Genomic DNA, 26,279 nt, shown 5'->3' on the forward strand with positions numbered 1-26,279 from the left:
CACACCGGTCATCTATCCAGTCACTCCATCATCTGATGCTGCTGGACCCCTCGCGCCCGCCCAGATGAGCAGACTCCGAAACAGCGAGGAAAGAACACTGTCCGGGAAATCCCGATCGCCATCTCCCCCTCCACCCCCCTCGCTAATGTTACTGCACCTCCAACCTTCCCTCCCCCAGCCAGAGGAGTAGAAACAACAAGCCGCCATTTTGTTTGTGCGGAGAGAGCGAAGGAGGCAGGAGCGACCGAAAAAAAGCCACTCGGACGCCGATCACTGCGACTCTGAGCGCCGCCGGCTGCGCAGCGGCTCCGTCCTCTCGGATCTACACGGGATAAAACGCAACCGGGCGATTACCGGAAGACAACGGAGGGAGATTATAGATTCTCCCGGGTAAAAAATTAAAGAACGGATCGGGTTTTCCTGTCTTCTTTTTAAACGGAACGTAGAGGCGGAAGAGGGCAGTACATTTAAACGAAGGGAAACCCATCGGAGGAAAAGGAAAATAACAGCGTTAAAAACATCTACAGCCCCCGTCGTCACGAAGTGGTGAAAAAGGACGAAATTGCATCGCCGGGTGCCGGCGGACGACACCAAAAGTGGGAAAAATTGCAGGAACTGTGCAGAAGAAGGGAGAAATTTAAAAGGGATGAACGCGCAGGGGGGCTCACAGCATCACAAAGCTTACGAAAGGGGTTTGAGGACCCCCAGATTTTGGGGGGTGCAGCTGGCAATATCACCAGGATCGGCAGATGCTTCGGACCCAACGTATTATTGAAGCCCAACTCGATTCGGTTTAATCTATCTCCGACCCACCGCTGTTTCCATTTCTTATTGCAGCTTTCCTCGATGCACTGCAAACCCTCCGTGCAGTGACAAGAAATTCTGATTTACTTGATTTGTCAGTGCATTGAAATACACGCATATACATTGAGCATCGGTCTACAACTTAACTTGATTTTCATTCTTTGGTTTGTGCGCACACAAACTGCACAATTGCAAGGGAACGTCTTGCACTTGCGGACCATTTAATATCCACTTTTAAAATCATTTACTTTGCATGCACGAGCGTCTGTGCGCAGTGCGGGGTGGTCGTGTTCTCTCGAGGCAATGGTCAGAGGTTTTCTGCAAACAGTTTTAACCCCCCCGAGCTCGTGCACTGGACACATTCACACAGAGGGCGCACGAGTCAGATTGAGATACGCGTGCACGAACGCAATAAACTAACTTGTCACCTTTGAAGTGGTTGCAATATATTGAGGCCGCTGGACACTCCTGGTGAAATATGCAAGTTGTTCGTAATACTATAAAGTGTCGACTCGTGCATGCAAACTGAAGCCATTTAGCTCTATGTGCACATCTGCATCCTTGTTATTTAGAGTTGCATGGGATCTACGTTTGGACTATTTAAACGACGAAGGGATACACTAATGTTACCCGGGATACGATCGCAAATTCTCAATTATCGAGTATTTGTCTATTTTATCTTCGTCATTTGGAGGAAATACATGTTAAGGAAGAATCTCATACATCCGTGTCAATTTTAAGTGGCCTAATGGACTTTAAAATTCCCTTCCTCCACGTAAAAGTGATGCCGGGTGAGAATCGCAAGCACTACAATGCACACCCGGACCAAAGAGAGGAATAATTTGGAGTCTTTGTGTTTTCCCATAAACATCGCACGAAGCCGAACATACACAGCGGAGTGACTTTGGGTCGCTTTTCCCCATCACGTTTCCTATCTCTCGTACACAACGCCTTAAAAATCCAACACTTCGGTTCGCCGCCGACAATGGCGGAAAAGACGGACGCAAGCAGCGAGGATAAATCTCGGGAAAACTGCTCAGTCGCCGACGAGGCTACGTGAGTTTGCGCGACCGTCTGTTCCTCCCTTCGGAAACATACTTTGAGGAACTAACGAGAAAAGGGGGACTTTATATCGAATCGGAGGACAAAGTATTTTGTGGACAACTCTTGTATTGCATCGCATGCATGCATCGTCCCGTGAGAGGTAAACGGGAATCCGTCCGGAGCTCGTGAACAAGGGACTTCGATTGAACATCGACTCGAGACTCCACGGGAAGGGCTGTCCTTCGCGGGATATATGCTCAAGCGTTAAATTGGAAGGAAACTATGGCCGATAATGTGCTGGACTCCGGTCCGCCTTCATCAAAGAGGCCTAAATTGTCTTCCCCTGCACTGTCGGTCTCCGCGAGCGATGGAAATGGTAAATAATAACGTTCACGCGCTGCGGCGTGCGGCTGGTCTCGCGCTTGAACGCTGCCGCTGAGCGCGTGAATGCATGAAAATAACACACACGACTTGTTTTGTTGGTGCTTTTATGTTTATGTGCTTGTTTGCGGCATTCGCGTGAATTTAAATAACTTAGCAAGACGGCTAGCTGGCTAGGCTCCGTGTTTTCATTTGAAGTTGGTGAGGTGTGTTACAACTCTGTGCGTGGTCATCGTCGTGTGTACGCGATGTCTTTCCGGGTGTGTGCAACAAACTTTTGCTTTGTGCGTCGTTGTGAGATGTCACTTATAAAGTTATAATGGCGTCAAAGGTTTATGAGATAATGCATTTTGAGGGTAGAAGTTCTGTGCATGCAAGGAAACTCAACTTGCACAAGACAATTATTGCGTTGCGAGTGTGGCTCGAATCTAAAGTATGAAAAAGTGGTTTCATTTTTGTTTGTTTACATGTTAATGTTTCTTTCGGTTTAATTTTTTCTTTGGTGACTAGCAAAATCTTAAATTGACAATAGTAGCCCATGTTTTTAAAATCTTTTTATTTGCTTAAATGGACACTGATTCTACACTACACTTAGAAAAAGAAAGAAAACAGAAAATGGGCATTTATATGTCAGTCAGCAGATTTAGGTGAAACTTCCACCACAATCAAGAAAACTGCGTAATGGCAATAATATATGAGATATCAGGTTTTTCATTGATGTTGCTGATGTTGGGTCTATCAATAAAATGAACACTTAATTCATAAGTTTTGTGCTGCTCATTCAGAAGAGGTTGTGTCATTAGTTTTTAGTGCTTGACTTCTCAAGACCTGCCATTACAAAGTAAAAGCCCCCATTTTGTCCCACCGTTTGTCCATTGTTATTCTGTGCCATGTGTTTTTTATTAGTAACAACCACTGGACATGCACACCATCTCTAGTGCGTTTACTGTGTGTACTTGGGTTACTATGTCTTGACATCAGGCTGACAGTCGTACAACAGTGCAATAAATGAAAACACGTAGGCCATGAAACTACTACTGTCCATCTAAATGTGACATTTTTCTCTCACAGATTTTGGCTCTCTGTTTGACCTGGAACATGACCTCCCTGATGAACTCATCAACTCGTCTGACTTTGGCCTTTCTAATGGTGTGGACTCCGGACACTTGCACACCAGTCTGGGTGGAGCGGGGGCATTGGGACCTCTGGGTGGCTCAGGCCAGGACACTGCTGCCAAACACAAGCACCTCTCTGAACTGCTCCGCCCTGGCGCCCCTCAGTCTGCCTCTGCCGCTACGGGCAGCCCGGGAAACCCAGCCTCCATGGGGATGATGGGAGGCCTGGGTGGCAACCCCATTGCACAGGGTTTGGGTGGCCCTCAGCAGCAGCAGTCCGGCATGATGCCACAATCTGGCATGGTGGCTGGACTGAACCGGGGAATGATGGGAGTCCATAAAGGGAACGGACAGCCGCAAAGCATGATGGGAGGGCAGGTGATGAACGGTGCGCCTAGAATGCGCTACGGCAATGTGAACATGAACGCGGGTGTTGCTGGTAACGGAAACATGTTGCCGGATACCCTGCACCAGCAAAATGCAGGGCAGCAGATGGCACAGACGGCTGTAAGGCCACAGCAACCAGGAGCTGTGAATAAGGTAACACATGGAGGGGACTTTTGGGAAATATCGGTATTAGTTTATTAATTATCAAATTATATATTTGTAAGAGCTTTCGGAATTCTGAAAGGACGCTCTTTAGTTTTGAATATAATATTGCATTTCGGTCAATAGATCCTCCTAAAAATTATACACAACACGTTTACCTCTATAATAATATCTCCTAAATATTAACCCTTCTCATAGGCATATGGATGTTAAAAAGCCTTTTAATATACATTTCATCCTAACTTTTCTATGAATAAAAGAAGCTTCAACGCAAGAAATTCCATTTAACAAACTATTTTATGGTGTATTTTGTAAAACAAAAAGTTTGGTGTAAAAAGCGCTTGCACACCTGTCAGTTGTGTTCTGATTTGATTTTCTTAAGCTGCTTCAGGGAACTTTATATTAGATATTAAAGGTCAAACAAAAAGTTCTCAGGATTTATGACCTTTAAAGGCTAAGTTTTCTTTTCACACTTTTTAAAGCATGCATTTAAACGTGTAAATGTTTTTACTAGTAATGAAATTAATAAAAGTACCCTAATGTGTCGACACTGTAACAGTGACATAATAAAGGAATTGAACTACATTATAAATACTTTAAAAACTATTTCACATCCATTTATTGTCTGGTTAGAAGATAGGGGTGCGCATCGTCACTGTTCTCACGATTCGATTACCATTATTATGTCAACGATTCGATATCACGATGCGTTGCATCATCAATTTTAAATATTTCTGCCCAAGTTAATCTGTCTCCTTCACACTTTAACACTCTGTCTGCATCGCACGCGAGCGGCGCTGTGACACAACAAAAGACAACAGAAACTATTATGAAAAAAGCGTTTGTCGCACTGCATCCAGTGGGGACGGAATTTCTGTATATAATAGGTCATAGAGTTTTTTGTCATGTCGCAGAACTCGCTTGCAGTGAAGACAAGCTTTAACTGTTTCAACACTTTCTATTTACAAAAAAATAGTAAGCTCTGACACAAATGATGTTTAATTGCTTGTTTTAATAATCGATTATAAGTTTTTTCTTTTATTCATTGATGCAGTTATCGTTCGTATCTGCACGATGCATCATAAAATCCATTATTTTTGACAGCCCTACTAGAAGATATTGTAGTAGAAATCACACACTCGTCCAAGATCTGTGTGTTTTGTCTATATTGTGGTGTCTTTCGTTATGGTGATAAATTCAGCGTCATGATTCTTCACAATAAAACAGACCTCGGTTGGAAAAACCTTCAGCTCATAGACACGAGGAACTGCGAGCACCATTTTGTTGATTCACAGTCGATTGCACAACCTGGACCGCAGGAAATGGGCAGAAAAGAGGGAATGAGATTCTTATTGTGCCTTTGTTTTGGTGGGTGCTTGTAGATAGTTGGAAATTCTGACCATTGAATTGAAGGTTAATTTGAGAAATTGGCCCTGACATTACAAGTAGATATAGATAGATGATGTGGGTAATCGAAAAGAATGTGTACATAAAATCTTGTCACTGATGCCTAATGCAAAACACATTTATCAAACATTTGTTTTTATATTTGCTGAAATCCCCATTTATATTGTTGGTGTTTTTCTTGTTAAATGCTTTGCTCTTTGATTTTGGCTTCTCAGTGCTGTAGAATGCCGCTGGATTGAGTCCTGTCATGCAAGCTTATATTTTAGTTTACTAAAATGAAAACTTTGAAAACGTTCCTGTTCATTGAAATCAAATAAGAGTTTGACCTACATTTTTTTGAGAAAAACCTCAATGAAAATTTTAAATGTTGCCTCAAAAATTAAGTGAAGTAAGTTTAAAGCACTACAATTATAATAATAAACAAAAACAAAAAGTTACTTAATCTTATTTAGCAACATTAAAAATAAACCAATAAACTATAAAATGACAAAAACATATACCAAAATTGCTTAAAACTTTAAGTAAAATTAACTAAAATTAAAAATCAAAAAATTAATGCTGATTTGAAATATTATAAAAAATAAAATCAAAAAAATGTTAAAAAAACCTTTTTATCCTTTCTGTATTTTCACAAATGTTCATTTTTTTTCTCTCTAAGATGGGAATGATGGGTTCCCCAGGCGCCTACGGTGGTTCATATGGTCAGTGTGGAGGACAGTCCATGGGGCTCCAAAATAAAGCAGCTCAACCCAACAGCATTAACCAGTTCAGCATGGACAAGAAACCTCAGCATGGGCAGAACATGGGTGCCATGGTGAGAGAGCTACAGGTTAAATTTCACAGCAGACTGCATTAACACGGTTACAGAGCCAATCTGACCGAATGGATAATTCCTTCTCTGTTGATAGAAACAGCTAAAGGGATCATTCACCTAGCAATGAAAAAACTTTTATCATTTACTCACCCTCATGTCGTATCAAACCTGTATGACTTTCTTTATTCTGCAGAACACCAAAGATATTTTGAAGAATATTAATAACCAAACAATGTTGCGGTTCATTGAAAGTCATTGTATGACACCAAATCACTGAGCCATTTCTCTTTGAGTCAGACCCATCTGTTGATTTTACATGGTTGTGATCAATGTTTTGACCCTATAATGCAATTAAATATGCACAAGACTGACCCGTGTCAAACGTTGGCCATTGTTATAAAAACACTCCACACTTTCTTTCTGTCTTTAGCAGAGCCCAGGTGTGGTGGGCTGCGTATCCGGGCCAGCTGGGGCAGCGGCGCCTCCTGCAGCGGACCCCGAGAAACGCAAACTCATTCAACAGCAACTGGTGCTGTTACTGCACGCTCACAAGTGCCATCGCAGGGAGCAGGCCAACGGAGAGGTGCGCCAGTGCAACCTGCCCCACTGCAGAACCATGAAGAACGTCCTCAACCACATGACGCACTGTCAGGCCGGCAAATCCTGCCAAGGTGAGTTAATTATCTCTCTTTCTGGTATGCAATTTGCTTTTGTAGCTGTAAAGCAAGACATCTGCATTGGCAGCCTATTTCTAAGCCTCTATTAAAAGGCGATCCCTGCCTCCATGACATATTTCTAGTCTTTCATTCATATTTCATCTTCCACACACAAACCGAATGATACGGCATTACTGAAGTGTTTGTGTTCCTCTGCAGTTGCTCACTGCGCCTCCTCCAGGCAGATCATCTCTCACTGGAAAAACTGCACGAGACACGACTGTCCTGTGTGTTTGCCGCTTAAGAGCGCCGGGGACAAAAGAAACCAGCAATGTAAGTTAACACACTTAATGCATTAATGTGTCTGTCATGCATTTACACATTGTGTTCATACACATTTTTGGTTGATATAAACGACCACATTCGATGATGCTCATTTATTCTAGGACTGGGTTAAAGTATCATTGTTTCACTGTATGTGTGACTAATGCATAAATCTCTCTAGCTCTGTTGGGAGGAGCTGGTATGGGTATGAGTGGTCCATTAGGGGGGTCTTTACCTGGTGGCCAGCCTTCAACCCCAAACCTAAACCCGCCCAGTCAGATTGACCCGAGCTCCATTGAAAGGGCTTACGCTGCCCTCGGGCTCACCTACCAGGGCAATCAAGCAGCCAATCAGAATCAACAGACGCCTGTCCCCACCCAACCTGGCATGAGGCCGCTCAACAACATGGGTAAGTGTGACGCATCTGATTTTGAATGCTAGGTTGTATTTGCGGATAGAAAGGGTTGTGCTAAACGGACACACAAATAAGAGTGCACCGGAAGGAACTGTTGAACAAAATTTGTCGCAGCAGGTGGAAACCCAATGGGAGTAAATGGTGGAGTCGGACCCCAGATGACGAACCAGCATTCCGGAATGCTTCCAGACAGCCTGCTGCACCGAAACATGACAGCTCAGAGGTAATGGACATCACTGGAGATCAGTGAAGCGGCACCTCATCTGCGCTGTTTCAGACTGCAGTCTGACATGGTGGAAGGGATAATGGACAGTCAGACGGATGTTATTGCAACATAAACCCAGATAGTGTGATCAGGGTGCTCTTATAGGGATCTGAACATTTTCATTTACTCATCCTAATGTCATTTTAAACCTGTAAGACATTCTTTCTTCATTAGAACATAAAAGAAAATATTTTGAAGAATGTTAGTAACCACATTGACCCCCATTGACTTCCACTATATGGATACAAAACATTCTCAGAATATCTTCTTTTGCGTTTGGCATAAGAAAGTCATATACAGGGTTTGGGTGGACGGATGATGACCCTTTTTCTGTGGATCTTCTAACAAAGTTTGTTTTGGAACAACTGTATACTAACTAATCCATGTCCTGCTTATCCATGTATTAACCTAAAAATAAGCAATTGGACAATACATTTGATTTCATTAGATGTTATCCATTCAAATAAGCCACCATTGATGTGCATCGGTTATTGTAAATATTTTAAAACGCTGCACGGTTGCCCAATGAAAATTGAGGAACCCATTGAAACATGTAATCACATGGTATCTCTCTCTTTCTCTCAGTCTGATGAATGAAACTTCAGGTATTGGTAATATGGGGTCCACAGCAACAGCCGCGCCTCCCTCTGCAGGAATGAGGAAAAGCTGGCATGAAGACATCACGCAAGACCTACGGAATCACCTGGTGCACAAACTGTGAGTAACACACATAAGCGGGTCTGCAGTAGTTTGCTGGAGCCACTTTATTCCAAACAGCGTTTTCCTCTCTTTCCCATTTGCATGATGTGTGTGTGAGTAGAGTGCAGGCTATCTTCCCCACTCCAGATCCCGCGGCACTGAAGGATCGACGGATGGATAACCTTGTAGCTTATGCGCGAAAAGTAGAGGGCGATATGTATGAATCTGCCAACAGCAGGGTGAGAACAATCACACATCTCGTATGTAGATTTCATCCAAAACTTTCATAGGCATTTTGATTTTTTTTAATATTCTCTATTTGAGAAATGATTTGTTAATTGTTTCTGTGATTACTTAAAAAACACATTTTGCTTTGTTCAGTTATAATTTGTGTTCAAAACCAGATTTTAAAGATTATTGTAAAAATAAAGATGGCTTTTTTGACAATTTTTGCACAATTTACAGTTTTTAGATTAGGTTTGATTTATTGCTTTGTGGCTGGTTAGAACACTTAGATCAAAGCCTGAGGATTTTTCTTTTGGTCCTGATTGACATGTCTGTAGTGAATTTCTGTTTGAAGCATTCTTGGTCGCATCCATTTCTTCCAGGCCGAGTATTACCACTTGTTAGCGGAGAAGATTTATAAGATCCAGAAAGAACTGGAGGAGAAGAGGAGAACAAGGCTGCAGAAACAGGGCATGATGCCTACTCAGCCTGGCATGCCAAACAGTGCGCTACCTCAAGCACCGACCGGCATGAATCAGACGCAGCCACCCAGTGCGTACCTACACCACACATACACCTGCACGTAATTTAAGGACATGTTAAGGTTGTCAAACGTTTGTAACGGAACAAGACCACCAGAACCTTCAAGAAGCACTTTTTAAGTTGCCTCGTAAGATTTTCGTGGCACTTGTTTAAGACAGCAGTGTGAACTTGATTAAAGAACAGAGTTCAAACGATGAATGGTCTTTCAAATAAATCTCTTTTAGATGGACCCCATTCAGATCCGTCCCTTGGCCAACCAACAGGACCCACCCAGATGGTGAACAGAATGCAGAATCCTGCTGGTATGATGCTTTCATTAACCTGTTTGGTAGCTACAGCAGATACTTGTGTAGGACATGTTAATACAACCATTTTTGTGATGCTCTCACCCGTGCAGGAATGAATCAGTTTGCTCAGGTGGGAATGCCGCAGTCAATGGGTCAAAGGGCAACGCCACCTCTTCCAATGGGAGCAAACCTCAATCAGGTAATAGCAACCTGCTCCATCGTTCATATTCATTATACATAGGTGTGTGTTTAGATTTGTTTCTCGGTTTATTCGCGTCTTCATTCTGTATGTTATAGATGAGTATGCAGGGAGCACCTCGAATGGCTCAGCCCAACGTAAACCATCTACAAAACCAGTACATGCAGAACCAGTTTTCGGCTACGGGTCCTGGACTGGGCAAGGGTACGGTCGGCCTAAACCAACCTACAGGGCAGGCGACCATGTCACAGGTCAGCTAATAAAAGAAATTCACAACTTCTCTAAAAGTAGTATGATTACAGTTATACTGTTTAGACACTGGAAGGAAGGAAAGTGCTCAAGTTTGCTCTCTTGCCTAAAAATAAGAATTCTGTCATCATTAGTCACAAAACAACGTTGTCATCATAGCTCTTTAAAATCTTAGTTATAACCTCCAGGATGATGTTCGTATGTTTATAGTTATTCGGTCTGAAATTGCTTGAATGCATTGTTCTTTTACCTGCACTCATGTCGTGCCTAATCTGCTTGCCTGACTTTGCTCCCTAAACCCAAAACTCCGTCTGATGTCTTTCATACAGTCTCAGAATCAGATGTCAACTCCGCCGTCGCTGGCTGTCAGAAGTCCTGTAGCTCCGTCCCAGCCAGCATTATCGGGCTCTGGAACCGCCACCGGCCCCCAGGGTCCTCCGTCCAGCCTATCCCTACCTTCTCAACAGCCCGGCTTGCATGCACACTGTTCTCCCTTACGTCAGAACTCCCCTTCTCCCGCACGCAGCCTCACCCCCACCCCTGCCCCGCATCAAACGCCCCCGCATTTGCCGGGTAACCAGACCCCTCAACCCCACACCCCTAATTCTACAACCACTATGGCCCCACCGGCAACGCAGCTGCCCCCAGTGGCACAAGGGGTGGGCTCGGAAAAAGGCAGTCAGTTACAGCAGCAGGCACATGGGGGCGGAGCTCCCGGAGGCCCCCATACAGGGCATGCATCATCTGTGCCTTCCCAGAATGCCCACGGGCTTTGTGCACACCCACACACTCCTGTGAGTATTCTACAGTGCACCATCTTGTTGTTGTTTAGGCTTTTGTGCTTGTTGCATATTGAAAATGGTTTTAAGGTCGCTGTTCAGTGGATGTCTTAAAGTGGCTGTTCATGCTACTGTTGTATCTGCCAGTGGTATTGCTGCCTTCATGGGCACATGGGAAACTCGTGCCTCAGAGTCGGGCATTTGTTATTTCAACATTTTATTTCAAGCTGGTTCTTTAGCCCTGATTTGTAATGCGGCTGTGCTGTGATGTCCTGCTTCCTCAGCTATCTCAGAAATCGTCTCTTACTGCCGACGGACAGGCATCATCCCCTGCTTCAGTCAGCAGTGCAGATCCCAGCTCGCAACTGACATCATCCGAGCCCAAAACTGACCCCAAAACTGAGGTCAAACAGGAAGAAGAGGATGAGAATGAGATGGAGGATAAAGCCTCAGGGAAAATGGCTGCCATGCAGAGTGAGATCAAGATGGTGGAGAAACCAGAGGTATGAGATAGGACAAACATTAAAACCTTTCTATAAGAGCTTTTTGAAAGGTTGTCATCATTACATCTTTTTTTGGATTGGTCATTATGAGTTAACTATGATTGGTCCACTAGATAAAGAAGGAGGAACCTGACAGTGATGACTGTAAGACGGAGCCGATGGAAACGCTGACCGGGTCGACGGTTGAGGACAAGAAGCCGGAGGTGAAGATTGAGCCCAAAGAGGAAGAGGGAGCAAACAGCACCCCAGCAAACACTCAAAGCAAGAAGAAAGGTGAGCATACAAACCTTTATATATTGTCCGCAACACATTTTAGTTTAAGTTTACGTGAGACGTTTTAGTTACGTTCTTTTCATACAAGTTGATTCTTATTTGTGTTTCTTGTCCTCAGTCTTTAAGCCAGATGAGCTCCGGCAGGCTTTAATGCCCACTTTGGAGGCTCTGTACAGACAGGACCCCGAGTCGCTGCCATTCCGGCAGCCGGTGGACCCCCAGTTACTGGGAATACCCGTACGTATTCGAACTAGTAACAAAACTAACCTGGTAAGGGCCTGCGCTGACACGCATTATGCTACAACCAACCTAGCGCTTTTAAGTTCTAGTTTCATTAGTCCTTTACCTTTGTTTCTTCTTCCTCTCTCTTCTGAATGCTGTTGTGTGTCTGTGTGGTGATGTGAAAGAGACGTTGCAAACTTGCCTCTGTAGCGTTTCTGTCAAATGCGTTTGAAGAGAAGTGTGTAAATAAGGCAGCACGGACTATGGACATCTGTTCTATCAAAAAAATCCTTGACATTTGTTATAATTGCGATTAGTTTAGTGTCTAACATGAATAAAACCTTAAAGGGTAACTCCGGCCAAAAATGAAAATTCTGTCATTAATGACTCGCCCTCAAGTAGTTTAACATCTGTAGGACCTCGACTTTTCCCAAGAATCAAATTAAGGTAGTTTAGAAGCTTTCTGAGCCCTCCTTAGATTTTAACGCAACTATTCTTCAAAGCGCTGGAAGTGCATAGACATCATAAAATTGTCCACACGACTCCGGTGGTTCAGTATAAATTAATATAATGCGATAAGGACACTTTTTGTGCACAAACAAACAAAACTAACGACTATATTATAAAACAGCCTGATTTAAGGGTTAGTTTCCAGTGCGCGTTCCCGAGAGCCAAGCTTCATGCTGACACCGTAATAAATGTCTTGTGGCTCGTGTGTTTGGTTGCGTTGCAACTATATAGCAGTCAGAAGCTCCCAAAACTCCCTTCATTTGCGTTCTGGGGAAAACCGGAGGTCCTAGGGATGTTAAACTATTCGAGGGTGAGTAATTAATGGCAGAATCTTCATTTTTTGCCGGAGTTACCCTTTAATTAATATATGTTGGGGAACTTCAATGTGTCTGAAATGCTTGCTGTTCATTGTGGAATATTGAACCTTGGTCTTTTATTTACAGAATTAATTACCTAATTATAAATAAACTTATTGGTGGTAACCATAAACTTGTATACTACATTTATTGGTTGTTTGGGGTCCATGAATCAGCTGTCATAGCCTGATGCCTTATTTCATGATTAATTTCTCGCTTGGTTCACTTTTCTCGCGCTTTTTTCCCATCTGCCTAAATTCATGTAATTCATCATCACCAAATCTGGGCTGTTAGCCGTCATGGCTTTTTTTGGCTAAAATGGTTTTACTTTGCCACATAAGAAGCCTCTTGCAAAGCTCAGTTGCCGTTGTTTCAACCCCAGAATCACAACCAATCAAATGTTCGCATAACCAAAATAGCAGGTTATAAATTACAGATATAACTGTATTATCTACCTTTTTGCTTTGTTAGATTTGATCACCAATAATCTGTGATAATAATAATGTAATTAACCGGCTGTTTTGGTTATTTGGCTGCTTTAAAAACAGTTTGGTTGACTGAGGTTCTGGCTGTGTTTGAGGTGTGACAAACAAACATGAGACCAAAAACTTGAATAAACAGAAAGAATAAATCATAAATAATGTTTCTAAAACAAATGTGTTGGTACTAGATCTGTTTCAATAAATTAAGTTATTGCAAATGTGGGTCACATTGGTTTTCAGGCTAAAATTTGAAAAACAACTTCAATCTCAGAGCGTTGTTCATGTATGTTTAAAACACCTTTGTCTGTCCTCGCATTTGCGTTGACCCCATGGTAATAAGTGCGACCTGTTTAAAAGACAGACAAACCGATTCGTTTGTGTTTATGTAAATTGAATAGACGAGTATAAAATTACGGCTAGTTGTCTCAAACTAAAATCTCAATCTGACTTAAACGGGTATTTCAGAGACAAAACAAAATTACTCCATGTTTTACTCACCCTCAAGGCCATCTGACTGAGTATGACTTTCTTCTTGAAGAATAATGCAGTTATAAATTTCTTCCAAGCGGTAGAACGGGAGTGAATGGGGAGCAACTGCTGAACAAGGCTCTTTGGTCTTAACTTAGGTCTTCTGAAGCCAATCGACGTGTTTGTTTTATAGAGAGATATCTATATTGAAAGCTTTATTAACGTTAATGTCTAACTTGCATTGTCCCAATGCCGCTCGTGAAGTAGATGCTTGTTTTTCCGGATAATGATGTTGACGAAAGCTCTTGCACAGAGACGTGTCCTATCGGAAACAAAACAAAAAATGCCGCGTTCGTCACAAGAAATTAGGACACGCATGCGTCATTTTCAGGAAAACACGCCTATGGTTCATGCACAACTGAGGGATAACGCAAGTAAGACATTTCAATATAGATATTTCTCTTAAACAAACGCATAGATTCGCTTCAGAAGACCTTTGTTAAGACCACGGTGCCGTGTCGAGCCATTCTTTGATTGATAGATGCACTTTTTGGAGCGTCAAAAAATTGCCTCCCATTCTACCACTTGTAAGAAAAAAAGATACGTAGTATAATAACTCCAACTGGATTATTCTTCAAGAAGAAAGTCACGTTTTGTTAGGATGCCTTGAAGGTGAGTAAAACATTTGGGAAATTTTGTATTGCCTCTGAAATATCCCTTTAAGGACAAGTTAAATGCACACTGCCTAAACACTGTGGGGTCAATGCTTTAGGGCAGACTTTCGCATAAAATCTTCAATTTGTGCTGTTGGAGCAGAAATATCAGGTTAATGAGTCCAGTCTTGCTTTTGTGATGTAAATGCTTCTGCTGATGCCTTTGTTTCTGTGAGGATGTCACCCAACATGCTCACCTCAGCTTACTGTACCCTAAACACAAAAAACAGTCTGCCTCTAGAAAGGCATCGTTCTAGAAGAGCCAATTAACTGGATTTTGACTAAATGGATTAATATTGCATCCGTGTTGCCTTTTATATGTCAAACATCACAAAAATAGCATGAAAATTAAGGCTAAAACTGAGACCATTAAGATTTTTGCACGAAGACATCGTTACAGTTGAGCACATTTTTATCATATTCTCATTACTGTCAATGCAAAGAAAATATGAATTTACTATTGTACTTCCACAAAAATGCAGTGATTATATTGAAATAGAATGTTGGTGGGGCTTTTTATTATATTTTTGACAGCATTCTGAAATAGCTTTTCATAAAATCTGAGGTGAACACAATGCTATTGGCTATTTTAAAAGAATGAGGAGCCGCTCAATGTCCTGCCCTAACTTCCTGTTTCAGTTGAAATTGTTGACATGGGTGTTTCTTAGCCCCCTTTAATTCCTTTTTCCCTGCATAGTCAACTTGTAAAAATGTTAAACCGTGTCTAGAAATATTAGTGATTTTATGATATTATATGGAAAAACATATAAATAAAGTGAGGGAAAAGTCAATGTATTGAACAAAGCTGCACATTTCAAGATGGCTCTCTAATCTATCAAAGTATTTACATTTTTTATTTGCATTACAGTTATGGGATTTAAATGTGCTTAACATACTAAAAATGATGTTGAGATGCAAAAAAAACACAAAAAGCCATCACTTGGCTGTTATTGTGAGATTAACACTACTACATGCCTATTTTACATTAAGATATTTTTGCTCATCCTGGTTCTTGAGTAAATGTTCCTCATCGTGTCCGCTGGCCCACAAAGTTGTGTTGTGTTTGTATGTTCGTGTATTGGGAGCTCGAGAGAAATAGGGTACAGATTTGAGCCAGGCAGTGGGAGTCTGTTACGTTTTCTCTGTTTGTGCATGTGAACCTCTTCTACAGCGCTCAACATTGTCCCCTGCACCTTCTTCTCTCCCCCGATTCTCAACCCACCGGATCAACTCGTTTAACCTGATGGCAACCTCCTTTAAATTAAACCTTCCCGACAATGATGCTGCTGCTGTGATCGGACCGCCGCTTCCAGGACTACTTTGACATAGTGAAAAACCCGATGGACTTGTCAACTATCAAGCGCAAGCTGGACACGGGTCAGTACCAGGAACCCTGGCAGTATGTGGACGACGTGTGGTTGATGTTTAATAACGCCTGGCTGTATAACCGGAAGACGTCACGGGTGTATAAATACTGCTCCAAACTCGCAGAGGTCTTTGAACAGGAAATCGACCCTGTTATGCAGGAGATGGGCTACTGCTGCGGAAGAAAGGTGAGATGTTGGATGATTTTATATGATGCTTTTTTGATGAATACCGTTATCTGTCTCTCTAATAATCCTCTTTATTCTTATTTTTTGGGGTCTCCTAGCTGGAATTTTCTCCTCAGACTCTGTGTTGCTATGGCAAACAGTTGTGTACTATCCCTCGAGACGCTGCATACTTCAGTTACCAGAACAGGTCAGTATTAAACGAAGTATTTAAAATAAAAGTACTCTTGTCTTTAAAAAATGTTATCGGTGCAGTGTTGCATTATAGATAATTGTCTAAGCAAACTTTTAAAGATTGTTTGCATATTACTATAGAAGCTATTTCACGTTGCCTGGTAGTATAAAAACCTTGGCAGAATTTAAACATTTTATAAAAAGTATATTATGGGTTTATAGTAGTTTAAAGTCCCCGTGAACTGGAATTTCCAATCGTTTTTACTTCCGTATTCTGACGCATTTTCGAGTAAAACAGAATTTAAAATGAGGGAAATTGTGTCTATGTTTTTAATTGCAAATTAATTGGATGCATAAATGCAGCCGTAGCCTTTTAAAAGGAAACTGGCAGCAGACTGACAGTTGAAGGGGAGGAGTTAATGGACGCTCCATCCAAGCTGCATGTTCAGAATTGAACCAAATATTATAAGGGAAAATTCATTTTAATAAGAGAATGACCCACACTGATAAGCTATTGACAATAAACTCTGCAATATTTAATGGGGAAAAAAAATATTTTTTTTTATTTCACTGGGACTTTAACACACACAGGTTCAAAATCTGTATACGTTATGTATTTGTATGCTAAAGTGTCAGGTAAGTGTTTACACAGTCTTTATTTGATAAGACTTTGTTTTAAGCACTTTATGAAACTGTAAATGCTGTACTTTTGTGAGCACACATGTTCCACATCAGGGTGTTGTTGAATCTCAGGCCTCTTGATTTGACTTCTTGTGGCGAAAGAGACCACATTTCACATTTCTGCTCTTTTTCTGAATTTTCAACGGACATTTTAAAGAGGGTCTGTGTTATATGCCTCCAAATTCTGTCTTGTTTTGTTCGTACGTATGTGCGATTGTATTAACTTATTGTCAGGTGAACATGTCGGTAAGTGTTTGTGACCTGTTACCTCAGTTGGTAGCTACGAACACAAAACGGCTATATTGTCTAGTTAAGTAACAGCAACATTTGCCTGCCTGGGAAGGAAAATTAGGCCTATTTAAAGGACCATGTTGAGATGCACGTTTTTTTTAACCAATTGTTATTACAGTTATTTTTGGTAGGCTATATTTATTCTACATGTAATAATGTAAAAATATCTATCAAAATGAGAATAACCACTGAGAATAATAAAATAAATGGTCTGTAATGAGGATTTGTGCACCAGAGGGGTTGTAATGTGCCTGTTTCATGACGTGCAAGAATCAGTGAGATTTTAAATCTGCTGATCTATATTTTGCCATTGATATATTGATCGATAAATAAACTCACAATAATTTTAGTCAAAAACAGATTACTTTGCTTCAAAAGTCATAAAGTGTCTCACTGTTGTTATTTGGAGAACCTCAAAGCTGTATGTATGTGCTTTGTGGTTTTCCCTATAAAAAGATAATAGGACATCATTTAATATATATGATGTCATTTTATATATAAGTTACATACGTTAAGGACATCATGAATAAGTAAATTGAGAATGTTTTATATGGGTGAACTGTTTCTTGAACAGTTGTTAAATAGCATTGTTTAAAATGCATCTCAATGGTCAAAAATATGCTTAATTTTTCTGCAGAATAAACAAAATCTTATAAAATCTAATATAAAGTGATGATGTTGTTGGTAAACAAACATTCTGAAAACAAATAGTTCCTGCTGCCAACTTCAGGGTCTACTAACTGTTTATTTGTCACACATTTAGTTTAAGTGCCAGGACCCTCTTTAAAATGAACTGAAAGGATGATGGGTCTCTGTTGCTCTGTTCTCATTCTTCCTCATAAACGTATTTACTCCGTTCATCGTGATCCCTCACTCTGCTAAGCATCGTGGGTAAAACCCCGGCTTCAGAGCTCAGTGGACGCGAGGGGGACATCATCTGTGCTTTGCCTCGGCTTCTTGCTTTTTCTCATTTGATTTTATTTTCATCTGACCCTCGCCCCTCCACCTTTCCATCACGTAGCTCTTTTCCCTCATAACTGTTTTGTTTTTCACACTTCTTAAAATATTCATTCTTCCCTCCCTCCCCCGCCCCCCTCCCTTTCTCTCCCCACTTTTTTAACGCTTGTGATGTCTGCATTGGCCTGCTTTGATGTGACCAATCATCCGCTCCGAAATTTACACGCAACCAATCAATCAATCTGCCCACACAAAAATCCTGCTTCATGATTGGCTGCTCCTGGCGACGAACCTGCCTTCTCCTGTGTGCCTTCTCCTGGCCTACCCTGATTGGTGACTGCTTCCACGTGCCTTCACTGTGATTGGCTGTGTTCTTGGCGATCGGTCTAGTTCACCCAAATATGGGCTTCTTGCTGACAGGTACCACTTCTGTGAGAAGTGTTTCAACGAAATCCAAGGGGAGAATGTATCCCTGGGAGATGATCCAACGCAGCCTCAAACGTGAGTACATTGTCTAAACGTTGTAGATATGTTTCTTCGTCTTAGTTACTTTTTGCATCATCATGATACTGCTGAACATTATTCATTTTTGTGACGCGCTCGATTGGGGCCAAACTCCATTTCTTTTCTCAGGTCCATCAACAAAGACCAGTTTCAACGAAAGAAGAACGACACTCTGGACCCTGAATTGTATGCTCACTTCCTTCACTTATTTGTCTTCTCTAAACAAATAAACCTGCCATTAAATCTTAGTTCGCTGCCTCAAACGTCTTAGGCTAGTCATGGATTTGTTTACAACGTCTGACCCATTTTCCTCTCTTCCTCTGCAGGCTGATGGAATGTACGGACTGCGGCCGAAAAATGCATCAGATATGTGTCCTTCACAATGAAACAATATGGCCGACGGGGTGAGCTAGCTTGACTTTTCCACCTAAATTGGACTTGAAAATCGTTTGAATATAAGAAAGTGTTCAATGTATAATAGCCAGTGAAAGGTGTTCGACAGTGCTGTTCTTGATTCTTTCTCTCATTTATCCAATTAGTTTTGTGTGTGACGGTTGTCTGAAAAAAGCCAATGCAACCAGGAAAGAGAACAAATATGCTGCAAAGAGTAAGTAAATGTGTTTGTAATGTGTGTGGGTGACGGACTGGTGGGAAACAAAATTCATGCACATCAGAGACAGAAATACTGAAGAATACTTCAAGTCCTTTGTGCATTGACTGCGAATTTAACGGCAAAGTGATTATGTTGCATTTCTCTATTAAATATCTATCATTTTGTATTGTGTTAATACAGGTGTGATATGTAAAACCGCATTATGCTTGCTTCACCTTGCTTTACTTCATGCTAGGGCTTCCTCAAACGAAGCTGGGTAACTTCTTGGAGACACGAGTGAACGAGTTCCTGAAGCGCCAGCCTCATCCGGAATCCGGTGATGTCACTGTCCGTGTGGTGCATGTCTCTGATAAAGTGGTAGAGGTCAAACCTGGCATGAAGTCTAGGTGAGAGACCATGCCGTCATTCTGCGGGGGTTTTTGTCATTTGAAGCTTGGATTCTGAAGTAGTTCAGCTATAAGATTAATTAAAATTAAAATTAAATTAAATAAGAAACCCTTGTTTTTAAGCTACCAATCTATCACAATACATGCATTGATTACATCAACTTTTTTCAAAAGTTGATTATGCTTTCTTCAGTTAAACTTCTGAAAAATGTCGTTATTGTTTTTTTTTTGGTCTGTAGAAGAACGGACACTGAAGAGTGACCCTGAGAATGATAAATTAATAGTTCGTTTTTAAAGTGACGTTCACATTTTTCTATCGATGGTCTGTCTTTACAAACAAAATACTGTTTTCACAGGTTTGTAGACAGCGGGGAGATGTGTGAGTCCTTCCCATACAGGACAAAAGCTATGTTTGCATTTGAGGAGATTGATGGAACTGAAGTCTGCTTCTTTGGAATGCATGTGCAGGAGTACGGTTCTGACTGCCCTCCACCCAACCAAAGGTCCGAACACATAAACCCAACCATACAGAGTAGTTAAAATTATGGGGGCTGTGTGTCAAAGGGTTCAAGAAACACAACTAACATAGCAAATTACTCTTTTGCAGACGTGTCTACATCTCCTACCTGGACAGCGTGCACTTTTTCCAGCCTCGTCACCTAAGGACGGGAGTTTATCATGAGATCCTCATTGGATACTTGGAATATGTTAAGAGAATGGGGTTCGTCACTGGTCACATTTGGGCTTGCCCACCAAGTGAAGGCGACGACTACATCTTCCACTGCCATCCGTCCGATCAGAAGATCCCCAAACCCAAACGCTTGCAGGAGTGGTACAAGAAGATGCTTGACAAAGCAGTAGCAGAAAGAATTATACACGACTATAAGGTATTGCAACTGAGAGGATTTTTCACCTCGTTTTCTCTTGATTTACTTTCATTCCAATTTAATAAGGACACATACTTTTGTGTGCAATTTTTTTAACCTTATGCTTCACATTAACATCTGTTTAACATCGCTCTCTCCCTCCCCCAGGACATTTTTAAACAGGCAACAGAGGACCGCCTGACCAGTGCGAAGGAGCTCCCGTACTTTGAAGGTGATTTTTGGCCTAATGTGTTGGAGGAGAGCATTAAAGAGCTGGAGCAGGAGGAGGAAGAACGGAAGAGAGAGGAGAACAACACTTCTAGTGAAAGCATTGATGTATGTATCCACTTTTTTTGTATTACAGAAAATACAATTTTGGCCTAACTTTTGTGTGTTGTCGGTAGAATTAATCCTAGTGCTTAAATACCTATTGCTCGATGTTCTTTTGACCACGTAGGCAACCAGCGGTGACAGCAAAAATGCCAAAAAGAAAAACAGCAAGAAGACTAGCAAGAACAAGAGCAGCCTTAGCCGAGCCAATAAAAAGAAACCAGGCATGCCAAATGTCTCCAATGATCTCTCCCAGAAGCTCTATGCCTCCATGGAGAAACACAAAGAGGTATGTTTCTTCAAAATGCTTAAACAGCTTTGTGATGAATATACATGGGCTCATGTCACAGACTTTGACATCCTGCTTATTTTTAAGGTCTTCTTTGTCATCCGTCTTATCGCTGGCCCCGCTGCCAATTCTCTTCCACCCATTTCGGATGCTGACCCTCTGATGGCCTGTGACCTAATGGACGGGCGAGATGCTTTCCTAACCCTTGCGCGTGACAAACACCTAGAATTCAGCTCTTTGCGGCGGGCAAAATGGAGCTCCATGTGTATGCTGGTAGAACTTCACAATCAGAGCCAGGACCGATTTGTCTACACCTGCAATGAATGCAAGCACCATGTCGAGACACGCTTCCACTGTACAGTTTGCGAGGTAATAAATCGAATCAGGTGTGACATAATATGAATAATGTACTTGAATGGAATATAAAACAGGATAAAATTTGATGTTCTTTTTTCTTTCTCTAGGATTATGATCTTTGCATCACTTGCTACAACACTAAGGGGCATGAGCACAAGATGGAAAAACTTGGTCTCGGTCTTGACGATGAGAGCAACAATCCAGCTGCAGCTTCCAATCAGAACCCCGGCGACTCAAGACGTCTCAGCATCCAACGCTGCATTCAGTCGCTGGTGCATGCCTGTCAGTGCCGCAATGCCAACTGCTCATTGCCGTCCTGCCAGAAGATGAAGAGAGTGGTGCAACATACAAAGGGCTGCAAGCGCAAGACCAATGGTGGTTGTCCAATCTGCAAACAGCTCATTGCTCTATGCTGCTATCACGCCAAACACTGCCAGGAAAACAAGTGTCCTGTGCCCTTCTGTCTCAACATCAAGCACAAGCTTCGTCAGCAGCAGTTGCAGCACAGACTTCAGCAAGCGCAAATGCTGCGTAGACGTATGGCCACAATGCAACGGGCAGGCCAGCCACCACCATGTGGAGGTGGGCCTCCTGGAAGTCTTCCCTCACCAGGTAACAATGGAGCAACCGGTCCTAGCACACCTACGTCTGTCGGAACACAGCCTGCAACTCCTCAAACACCTACGCAGCTGACGCCGAACCATCCATCTATGCCCCAGCCTGGTGTGGGTGGAGTCCAAGCCGGAACTCCCCAGCAGCCTCAACAGCATCCTACCCACCACCAGTTTCAACAGATGCAAGGTGCAAGCGGGATGATGACCTCACCGCAACAGCAAATGGTTCCCATGCCCCAGCAACAGGCAGGACAACTTCCACATCCACACACTCAATATGGTCCTCATTCCACAGGTCCCTCCCCAAATCCACAGTCCCAGGGTAAACCAGGCCTTGGGCCTGCGACTCCTCCGCAACTCCCTAGCAACCCAGGCTCAGCACCAATGTCCCAACAACAGCAGCCCACAGGTCCCCCGGCTGCAGCTGTAGAGATAGCCATGAAGATCCAGCAAGTGGCAGACGCACAGAGGAAGATGGCACATGTTCAGTTGCTGCAAAGGCAGGCTGCGCAAGCTGGGATGATACCCCAGCACCCACACCATCAGCAACCACAAGGACAGATGGGAGTAACCCACCCTGGAATGGGCATGGTTGGGGCACAAGGGTTAGCCCAGCAGTCACAGACGCCAGCGAACAGGGCGCAGATGGAACAACAGCAACCGCAAGGACCTCAGGGAATGATGTTGGGAGCTGGGGCCATGCAGCAGCAAGCTCAACAGGCAAGTGTTCAAGGCCAGATGGCACCACAGATGCTGCAGCAGAGAATGAACCCACAACTCCAGCCTCAGCAGCAGCAGTGGGCAGGGCAGGGAATGCAACCCCAGCCGAGACCTGCCATGATGGGTCAGCCAGGAATGGTTGCAATGCAGTCACAGCAACCACCACAGCAACAACAACAACCACCACCACAACAGCAACAAATGCAGCAACAGCAGCAACAACCACAAATTCCAAATCGAAATGCCTTGATGAGTATGGTGCAGGCTGGTCTGCAAAGTGGTATAGCAAGTGGAGCAGCCGCTGGAAACCTGCCCCAGGGAGCCCTCCAGGAATTATTGAGGACCCTGAGATCTCCAAGCTCTCCTTTGCAACAGCAGCAAGTACTCAACATTCTTCGTTCTAACCCACAACTAATGGCGGCGTTTATCAAGCAACGGGTTCACAAGTATAAAGGAGGCACAGGTGGTCCTCCTGGACCACAGGGAGGGCCAGGACCTATGGGAGGCCAACATGTTGGTGTCAATAGTGGGATGCCTCAGTCTGGCATGCACATTGGGCAGGGTGTTAATATGCAGACCCAACTTACTCAACTCCAACAGCAGCAGCAAATACAACAGCAGCAGCAACAACAGATGCAACAGCAGCAGCAAATACAACAGCAGCAGCAAATACAACAGCAGCAGCAACAACAGATGCAACAGCAGCAACAGATGCAACAGCAGCAAATGCAACAGCGGCCCCTGTTGCAACAGCAAGTCACTGCCTTACAGCAGCAGCAACAACAACAACAACAACAGCAACAACAAGGAATTCAAGGCCAGGGAGCTCCAAATATGGCTAACATGAATCCACAGTTCAGAGAGCTATTATTGAGAAGGCAACTACATTTGCAGCAACAGCAGCAGCAGCAACAACAACAACAACAGCAGCAGCAGCAGCAACAACAACAACAACAGCAGCAACAACAACAGCAGCAACAAATGGCCAATCACGCTCCATTTCAACAACAGCAAGGTTACATGGGTCAGCAAGGTAACATGCAAATTCCTCCAGGAGGCCAGTCATTACCAGGGGTGCAACCTGGCCAGCAGCAGAATTTTTCAGGCAACCATGCACAACAGCAAGCTGCAGTCACCTTGCAACAGAGGCTTCAACAGCAACACCAGTTACACATGCAACAGCAGCAAAATGCGGCATCACAAGGTCCTGACATGGGGCCAGGAGGAGGTCCACAGCCCACACAGGTAGGCCCTGGGCCTCAGACGTCACAGGCACTATTACAGCAGGCCTTGCATCAGCGCATGCTTCAACAGCAGCAACATCTCAGTGGTGCCTCGTCGGCCCAGCAAAACAATCCCATGAGCCCGCAGCAACAGATGTCTCAATCGCCACACCTCCAGGGTCAACAGCTCCCAAACTCTCTTAGCAGCCAGGTCTGTTCCCCTCAGCCCTCCCCAAGACCCCAGTCGCAGCCACCACACTCGAGTCCGTCCCCACGGTTACAACCGCAGCCCTCGCCCCACCGTATCTCGCCTCAGACCCAGACGGGTTCTCCACATCCCAGCCACCTTCAGCAGCACCACTCGGGCAGGGCACCGCCTCCTCCACCTTCCCAACAGTCACAGCACAACTCTAAGGACCCAAGTGGATTTGGGGCCGAACAGAATGCAATGCTATCCCAGCTCAGTGGCATGGCGGGACTCCATGGACCTGGAGCGAATGATATGCTTCCATCAAGTGGCAAGGACCTTGGCATGACCATGAATCACAACCCTTTAGACATATAGTTATGATAAAATTCACTAAACCTAAACCAGGTACAGTGTTAGCTTTTTATACTCCAGGGATGAATTTAGCATTTTTCAGTATAAATGAATAAAAAATGGACCCTCTCGTGAGAAATAGCGAATATTAAACAAGTGTTTGGGTGAATCAGAAGTTGTTTTTTTATGCCAGTTGTGTACAAAGAAAATTGTTTCTCAGCCACAAGTAATATTTTCGATGTCAGGTCCAGGGAAGTCTTTTCCTTTTCCAAGAGGTATTTTTTAAGATTTTAGAAGTGGTATAAAATTTAAGCGCAAATGATTTTTTATATTGTTTCACCATGTACCAGTCTCTGTTATGTTTTACAGCTTAATGTGGGACATTTCAAACGTTGTGATGCCTATTTTGTTATTATAATTATCTAAACATCATGCATATTTCCTTGTAAATTTTGAGTTCTGCATTTTATTTATTCAACCTTTTTCATGTTATGATCAGGATTTTGTTTGTGCGTGTTCCCAGAGACTGCTACAGTTCACATAGAATATATTTTTGTTAATACCTATTAAATTGGGGAGTTATTCCTTTTGGAAATGTAGGTTATTAAGTATAATATAAATTACAGTGTTGAGGGATTGGGTTTGTGTGTATGCTCTGCTGCCCAATGGATTTTATCTCATGCCATATTGGAAATGCCTAACCATTGGACATCACTGCTTCAGAAACGGAACAAGTTGTTGGATGGACAAACACCCGCCCTCAGAATGTGTGCACTCCTTAAAAGACTTCAGGATAGTGGAGGTGTGTCTGTACAGTTTGGATGCGAGAGTTGTGTGTGTGTGTGTATGTATGTGTGTATGTCAGTTGTGTTGCTGGAGTTTATCTGCTCTTGCCAATGTCCTATTGAACAGCGTTTCACATATGAACTGTCTGACAGTGAAACGTTGGAAAAGGAGTGTGCCACTTTGTTTTCGTACTTTTCTCTCCAGCTCCACAAATTTTCCTGTACTTCTGGAATTTTCTTTGCTCTGAACTTTGGGAGATTCATTTGAATATTTTGTACTGTACAAAGGAAACACAAACTGTGGACTTCAATTTTTTTTAATAAAATTAAGATAACAATTTTCTTTTTTGTCTTTTATATGTTGTTTTCTGGATAGTTCAATTAACAATATTGCAATTGTTAAATTGCATAATTTACCCACCCTTGTGTTGTCATGCATTACTATTTTCTTTTTAATAATTGTCTATTTATGTATAGGTCCCAACTTGTTGATGTCCCAGCCAAGGTGTGTTCAAAAGATAGGTGTGAAAAAACTATTAATATTTTAAACTTATGCGTGAATCCAAAAACAAGCCAACATTGATAACTAAATCATATTGGTCACAGCATCGCCACATTTAATTTTAGCAATCTTTAATGGTTTAAATTTCAAACATGCTTTTTGAGTTTTGTTTAACTGAAGCAAGGAGGTCATACAGTGTTTCTGGAATGGCATGAGGTTGAGTATTTAAAAAGATCATTTTAATTTTGGTTGAACGTTCTGAATATTATTTAACACAATGCTTCATTGTGGCTTGAACCTTTTTTCTTCAATATTGTATCCTAATCACCAGTAATGCAAGGTCATGGCTTCAATTCCCAGGGAACAGTGCATTAATGCATGTTTTTAAAGTCAAGATTTTTAAGAGTGTATGCCAAATGTATTAATATAAATTATGGCAGATCTCGTTGCTTTGGTTTGCTAAATGTGTGATATAGGGCTGTTAGCTGGTCATAGTTGACTCATCGGCCAGCTGTCATAGATGCTTGACATTCAGCCCAATTCTTCTGCAAAGGATCCTAGAGGTGATAAAACAAACTGTGGAGATGGCCTGATAAAATGGTTCTCAATTCTCC

The 26,279-nt window shown here is 42.6% G+C and overlaps 1 protein-coding gene across 4 annotated transcripts; it reads left to right on the plus strand.

Moving 5' to 3' along the window:
* Window positions 1–237: 237 nt before the first annotated feature.
* ep300b (E1A binding protein p300 b) lies at window positions 238–25,505 on the plus strand. 4 transcript variants are annotated; one of them, XM_056753844.1, is made up of 30 exons: window positions 238–2,224; window positions 3,301–3,884; window positions 5,959–6,114; window positions 6,545–6,785; window positions 6,990–7,103; window positions 7,276–7,503; window positions 7,624–7,732; window positions 8,360–8,491; window positions 8,595–8,712; window positions 9,082–9,250; window positions 9,466–9,543; window positions 9,639–9,727; window positions 9,826–9,978; window positions 10,306–10,770; window positions 11,040–11,258; window positions 11,372–11,531; window positions 11,650–11,801; window positions 15,596–15,835; window positions 15,934–16,022; window positions 18,356–18,436; window positions 18,569–18,625; window positions 18,766–18,843; window positions 18,979–19,046; window positions 19,288–19,438; window positions 19,795–19,941; window positions 20,046–20,325; window positions 20,473–20,640; window positions 20,762–20,923; window positions 21,011–21,292; window positions 21,388–25,505. In XM_056753844.1, exons 1-30 carry the CDS (start codon window positions 2,131–2,133, stop codon window positions 24,400–24,402), a joined length of 8,079 nt encoding a protein of 2,692 aa, XP_056609822.1. In that variant the 5' UTR covers window positions 238–2,130; the 3' UTR covers window positions 24,403–25,505. The 4 variants fall into 4 exon arrangements, with proteins under 4 accessions (XP_056609822.1, XP_056609824.1, XP_056609823.1 ...); XM_056753846.1 differs by having other exon boundaries at window positions 11,650–11,768; XM_056753845.1 differs by having other exon boundaries at window positions 7,627–7,732.
* The last annotated feature ends 774 nt before the right edge of the window (window positions 25,506–26,279 follow it).

Source organism: Triplophysa dalaica, chromosome 7 (genome assembly GCF_015846415.1).
Source record: "Triplophysa dalaica isolate WHDGS20190420 chromosome 7, ASM1584641v1, whole genome shotgun sequence".
Lineage (NCBI taxonomy): Eukaryota > Metazoa > Chordata > Actinopteri > Cypriniformes > Nemacheilidae > Triplophysa > Triplophysa dalaica.